The sequence below is a fragment of the Penaeus chinensis genome, chromosome 22 (genome assembly GCF_019202785.1).
Source record: "Penaeus chinensis breed Huanghai No. 1 chromosome 22, ASM1920278v2, whole genome shotgun sequence".
Taxonomy (NCBI): domain Eukaryota; kingdom Metazoa; phylum Arthropoda; class Malacostraca; order Decapoda; family Penaeidae; genus Penaeus; species Penaeus chinensis.
Genome location: NC_061840.1, coordinates 15,955,054 through 15,962,716, shown reverse-complemented (window position 1 = coordinate 15,962,716; position 7,663 = coordinate 15,955,054). Strand labels below are relative to the sequence as shown.

The following is a 7,663-nucleotide window of genomic DNA, read 5'->3' as shown; positions in this document are numbered from 1 at the left end:
ATATATATATATATATATATATATATATATATATATATATACACATACACACACACGCATACATGTATATGCATGTGTGTGAGTACACACACACACACACACACACACACACACACACACACACACACACACACACACATATATATATAGTATATATACACGTGTGTGTGTCTATTTTTATGTCTACCTGTGTGTTATATGCCTAATTAGAATTTTCGGTAATAGTACTCAAGCAGTAAATTAACTCAATGTACATCATATATCCGTATGTGTGTGTATATATATATATATATATATATATATATATATATATATATATATATATATATTTGCTCATATACACATATCAGTTTTATGTTGAATAAATATATATACTGTGTATATATATAGAGAGAGAGAAGGAGAGGGAGTTAGACAGATAGATATCAATATAGTTATATGAAAATAATAACATTACGATAATATTTCATTTCTTAGTGTGGCTGTTTTTCTATTCATATTGCTGTTACTGTATTTGTGTTCATAAATAGATAGATATCGCCCAATGATATCAGTCTCCCTTTATTTTAATTGATTATAAGAGAAAGGCAAACATAACCAAAATAATCCTTTTATTCAGTCATACAGAAAGGTCTCAGTATATATTTTAGGAACAAAGACGCCATGTTACTAGGGCAATAAGAGAGAGTGACGTGACTGTACAATTCGTTTCACTTAAAAGTAAAGAAAAGGCATTTCACTCTTTATTTCAAATAAAAAATAGTTGACCATTTTGTGCCAGCTTTTCATTCCACAATTTCTTCCTTGATGACGATGTCGTCGTCGAACCCGGCCTCAAAGGGCGGCGCGGGCGGCGGCGGGGCTGGCGTCGAGAGGCCCCCGCGCGAGAAGTCGAGGTGCATCCGCGGGCGGTCGCCTCCGCCGTCGAGAAGGTAGTCCAGTCCCCCCTGCTCGCCGAAGGCCTTTAGGTCGGTGTCGAGGCTGACGAAGGGCACAGGGAAGTCCAGCGGGTAGTCCTGCGGCCGGGCGGGTTCTAGGGACGCTTCGAGCTCCTTCTTCGAGGCCCTCTTCTTGCTCTTTGCGTCGGCAGCGCTCTTGAGGTGGACCCGCATGTGGCCGTTGAGGTCGCCCTTGGACTTGAAGCACTTGCCGCAGTCCGAGCACACGTACGGCTTCTCGTTGGTGTGGATGCGCTTGTGGATCGTCAGGTAGCCCTTCTGGATGAAGCTCTTGCCACACACGGGGCACGAGTGGGGCTTCTCACCCGTGTGGATGCGTTCGTGGTTGTGAAGGTTGACCTTCTGCACGAATCTCTTGCCGCACTCGGCGCAGGCGTGGGGTTTCTCGCCCGTGTGGATGAGGAAGTGTTCGTCCAGGTGGCCCTTGACCAGGAAGCGCTTGCCGCACTCCGGGCACCCGTAGGGCCTCTCGCCCGTGTGCGACCGCTGGTGGACGTTGAGGGTGCTCTTCTGGTTGAAGTCCTGGCCGCACTCGGCGCAGCGGAAGGGCTTCTCGCCCGAGTGCATCCGCATGTGGCTGTCGAAGCTGTTCTTGGCGCTGAACTTCTTGTCGCACTCGGAGCACTCGTAGGGCTTCTCGCCGGTGTGGATCCTGCGGTGCGTGTTCAGGCTGCTCTTCTGCGTGAAGCTCCTCCCGCACACGTCGCAGCCGTAGGGCCGCTCGCCCGTGTGAACCCGCATGTGGAGCGTCAGGTTGATGCTCCTGCTGAACGTCTTGCCGCAGTCGCTGCAGATGTAATCCATGGCGGGAACTTTCCTTGGCTCCGGGGTTGCGAAATATCAAACTGGGCCGAGAATTTGCATATTTGGGGATTGCTGCTCCTATCTTCTGCAGAGTTATAGGACTTCGCTTATACTTATATCTTCGGGAAAAAAACTTTCCATCTGGCTCCGCTTACCCCAGAAGTCTAGCTAATCACAAGGCAGATTGCAGACGATGCTTGGGACGCCGATAACTGCAACTGCAAAAGAAAAATACATTAGTAAAAACTCGCCTGATGCTAACGCTGATCATCAAAGCTATCTGCAATCTGTAATCCCGTGCGTATGTTTGTCTGTATAAATAATGTATGTTAGCGTATGTATGTGTTTGTGTCTTTTAATAATAAAGATAATAACAACAGTAATGGTAATAACAATATTAATAATTTCAATAAAGATGATATTAATATTATTCATAACATTAATATCAATAATACTAATGATATTAATAATACCAATAAGGATGATATTAATATCATTAATATCATTAATAATATCTATAATGATGAATATGATAATAATAATAATAATAATAATTATAATATTATTATCAATACTATCAATAATAATAAAAATAATAATAATAATAATAATAATAATAATAATAATAATAATAATAATAATAATATCAATATCAATAACAATAACAATAACAATAACAATAACAATAATATCAATATAAATAATAATATCACTAATAACGATAATATTAATAATAATAATAAATAATAATAATAACAATATCAATAAAAGTATCAATAATAGACTCAATAATGGTGTCAATAACAATCTCAATAATAATATTGATAATAATAATGATAATATTGATATCAATAAATAATAAAATAACATTAATAATTACATTAACAATATCAATAATGTTGATATAAATAACATTGATAATAGTATTAATAATATCAATAAAAGTATTAATAATAATAATATCAATAAAAGTATTGATAATAATAACAATAATAATATTATCAATAACAGTATGAATAATATCAATAAGAATACCAATAATAATTTCAATAATATAAATAATAATATTAATAACAATATTATTACTGATATCTCTGTAATAGCAATAATAATATCAATAAAAATAATATTAATAATCATATTAATGATATCAATAATGATGATATTAATACTATTAATAATACTAATAATATCAATAATAATATTAATAACATCAATAATAATAATAATAATAATAATAATAATAATAATAATAATAATAATAATAATAATAATATCAATAATAACAATAATAATAGTAATACTACTACTACTAATAATAATAATAATAATAATATCAATAATAATATTGATAATAATAATGATAATAACAATAATAACAACAATAATAATATTATCAATGATATCAATAATAATACCAATAATAATAATAATAACAATAATAATAATAATAACAGTAATTATAATAATAATAGCAATGTTAATATCGATAATTATATTACTATCAAAGATGATGATTTCAATAATATCAATAATGCTGATATCAATAATATTAATAATATTATTAACAATATCAATAATAGTATTAATAATACCAATAATAATATTAATATCAGTAATAACAATACTTATAACAATAATAACAACAACAGTAATAATAATAATATCAAGATTAATAATAATAATAATAATAATAATAATAATAATAATAATATCAAGGATAATAATAACAATGATATCAATAATAGTATCAATAATATCAATAATAATGTTAATAACAATATTATTATTGATAACTCTGTAATAATAATAATAATACAAACAAATATTAATAATCATAATAATATCAATAATGATTATATTAATATTATTAAAATTAATAATATCAATAATAATAATAATAATAATAATAATAATAATAATAATAATAATAATAATAATAATAATAATAATATCAATAATAATAATAATAATAATAATAATAATAAAGGTGAACAGATAATGATAATAAGAACAAGTGTAGCAAACCTCCGCTAACAAGCAAACAACCTCCAACGGACCCTCCTGCCCTACCCACTTCACCTCTCGCCCTCGAATTCCCTGCTCTTTGCTTAAATTAACGTCGCCACAAGCCCCAATGTGTCGTGAGAGACGTGAGCTTCTGACAGGCTACCCGACCTAGGTTCTACAAGACGTAAGGACTATAATAGGAGGCTAATTGCAAACTTGACCTGCTCCGTTTAGTACCCTTGCAAGCATTCGTCAAAATCCTGATCGTTTGTGTGACCTTTGGAGTGTTTGGGTGACTTTAGTGAGGTCCAGATTAAAAAGGCTTCTCAACGCAGGCCTTGATGACAATAACAATAATGACACTAAAATGATAATGATAATAAAATAATAATAATAATATCAATAAAATAATAATAATAATAATAATGATAATAATAATAACAATAACAATAACAATAACAATATAATAATAATAGCAATAACCATAACAACAAAATAATAATAACAATAGCAGTTATAACGGCATCAACAACAATAATAAAAATAATAATAAAATAATAATGAGAACTGTTCATTACAATTATAAAAATAATAAGAATAAGTAATAACGATAAAAGGCAATAATTGTAATTATCATTACCATAATAATACGAATAATGATAATAACACCAATAACAATAATATCGACAATAATAATAATATTGCTAATACTAATATAGAAACAATATTATCGACAACAATATCACTACTAATAATAATATTAATAATAATAACAATAACAATAACTATATCAACAACGACAATACTATTACTAATAATAACGACAACAATAATATTAATAACAACTATATTAATAACAACAACAATAATAACGCTAATGTTAACAACAATATATAAAAAGGAGTAATATTAATAACAATATGATGATTATTATCATTACCATTACCATTATCATTATCATCATAAGTCATTATAATGATAATAATAATGGAGACAGTTATAATAATAACAATATCAATGATAATAATAATGATAGCGATGATAATGATAGTGATAATGACAATAATAATAACAATAACAACAACAATAATAATAATAATAATAATAATAATAATGTTAACAATAATTATCATAATAATAATAATAAAATGATAATCATATAATAATAATAATAATGATAATAATGATAATAATCATAATATTCATAATAATAATAATAATAATAATAATAATAATAATAATAACGATAATAATTATAATAATTATAATAAAATAATAATAATAATAATAATAATAATAATGATAACAACAATAACAATAATAATGGAGATGACAATGATAATAATCATAAAAGATATAATACCATTAATGTTACTAAAAAAAATAATAAAAAAAATAACAATTACACTAATAATAATTACAATTATCACCTTTATAATAAGGTGATGGCGGCAATAGCAACAGCAATAATAATATTAAAAGCAGCTATAAAGAATAATAAAGATGAATAATAATAATAATAATAATAATAATAATAATAACAATAACAATAACAATAACAATAACAATAACAATAACAATAACAATAACAATAATAATAATAATAATAATAATAATAATAATAATAATAATGACAACAATAACAAAAACAACAATTACAACAGCAACAGCAACAATTACAACAACAGCAACAGCAACAATTACAATAATAATGATAAGTACACTAACAGTAGTGTTGATAATAATCCCTAACAATAATGATAAGGAAGTTGATGTGAGGAAAACCAGGATAATAATGATACCAATTGTCACTACGATATTTGACGCTAACGTTATCAGCGTTATTAAAATATCATTCATTTGTTGATGTTTCAAAATAACAGCTACTTCTTTTCTTCATACCATAAAGCAAAAAGGACTCATATCACTTCTAAATAAGATTAAGAAAATCACATAAATACTTTCACCTCTCTCTCTACCTCAGCGCCTCTCGGATCAAAACAGCGAAAATCCTGAAGATAGGAAACTGTGAGATAGCGCCTGGTAAGTGTTTGGTGTAGTTACCAATAGATGGTATTACTAGCATGACTGCTGTTTGCTGATTGGCCAGTAATATTTTCCTTGGCTAGAGAGTTATGGAGTATTGTTTAAAAATATATCATGTTGTTTGTTTGTGTAATGTTATGGAATAGCACTGTTTGATTTATAAAAAAATCGATCTCCAAAGTTTTTCTCGTTAATTTAAAATTAATATCTACTTCAAATTAAGTGAATCACCTTTACATGCATTTAAATGTCACACACACACACACACACACGCACACATACACACACACACACACGCACACGCACACGCACACGCACACGCACACGCACACGCACACGCACACACACACATACACACAAAGACACCCACACACACACACACACACACACGCACACGCACACGCACACGCACGCACATGCACACGCACACGCACACGCACGCACACGCACACGCACACGCACGCACATGCACACGCACACGCACACGCACACGCACACGCACGCACATGCACACGCACACGCACACGCACACGCACGCACACGCACACGCACAGACGCACGCACACATTGTATTGGTAACATTTGCAAGTCGAAAAGTGGTACAAACAGATGCTGTACACTACTTCTTTGACATTTGAATGCCAAGGGATTTTTACTTTTCTAACAAATTTTAAGTAAATTCGTTGTCTTCCGATTATTACTTATCATTGTTGTCATTATTATAATTGTTATTGTTGTTTTGCTATTGCTCTTATTAGCCATAACTATTACTGTTATAAAGTTTATTATATTTATTGTTATCCTTACTATTGTCATTATTTCTTTCATTACTGACTGATTAGTTAATTAACTAATTAGATTACGTCATTTTTATTATCATCATTATTGTTATCCTCATTATCATCATTATTATTATCATTATCATCATTATTATTATCATCATTATCATCATTGTTATTATCATCATTATCATCATTATTATCATCATTATTATTATCACCATTATCATTATTACTATCATTATTGACTGATTAGTTTTACGTCACGAACTCGCACGGGTAGAATGGCACCTTTTCTCGTAGGACTTACCAACGAAGCCCTTCCTAATTTCGGACCTTGAGCAGGATTCGAACTCACGGGGTAGGGGACTCTCTGTCATCAGCAATCGCGCGCGTTGCTTCTATATCACGGTGTTGACATCATTATTATTATTATTGTTGCCATTGTTATTATTACGTTGTACCAAGGAGGCCTTATTATCATCATTATTTTTACTATTATTACCAACATTATAATTTTTGTTGTTATTATCAATCACTTCAATGATCATTATCGTCATATTTACTATTATTATTGACGTAATCATCACTATCAATAATATTATTATTATTATCATTATTGTTTTTATTATCATTTTTATGATCCTTATTATCACTATCATTATGATTACTACTACCATTTTCATTATCATCATTAGTAAAAGTAGTAATTATAATAGTAATAATAACAGTGATAATAATAATATTATTATTATTATTATAATTATTATCGTTGTTGATTTTGCATTATCATTATTATTATTATTATCTATATCATTATTATTATCATTGTTATTATTTATTTCTCCAATTACCATTGTTATTATCTATTTCTCCAATTACCATTGTTATTATTTATTTTTCCAATTACCACTGTTATTATTTATTTTTCCAATTACCATTGTTATAATTATCATTATCAATATAAATCCATATTATAATTATCAATTTCGTCATCACTTTCCCTTACACGCAAACAACAGCGATACGGAGTGCAAAGATGAAACGAAATGCATTCACAGCAAA

At 29.8% G+C, this 7,663-nt stretch overlaps 1 protein-coding gene across 4 annotated transcripts in view; it reads right to left on the bottom strand.

The window, feature by feature from the left end:
- Positions 1-594: 594 nt before the first annotated feature.
- Positions 595-7,663, bottom strand: part of LOC125037222 (gastrula zinc finger protein XlCGF7.1-like) — a 10,050-nt gene continuing 2,981 nt past the window's right edge. For 3 of the 4 annotated variants that reach the window (XM_047630282.1, XM_047630280.1, XM_047630283.1), the window contains one exon: positions 595-1,981. In XM_047630282.1, coding sequence (XP_047486238.1) covers positions 786-1,763 — 978 coding nt within the window. In that variant the 5' untranslated portion in view covers positions 1,764-1,981 and the 3' untranslated portion in view covers positions 595-785. Of the gene's footprint in view, positions 1,982-5,740; positions 5,805-7,663 lie in introns of those variants that run through there. The other variant, XM_047630281.1, reaches the window with a different exon arrangement.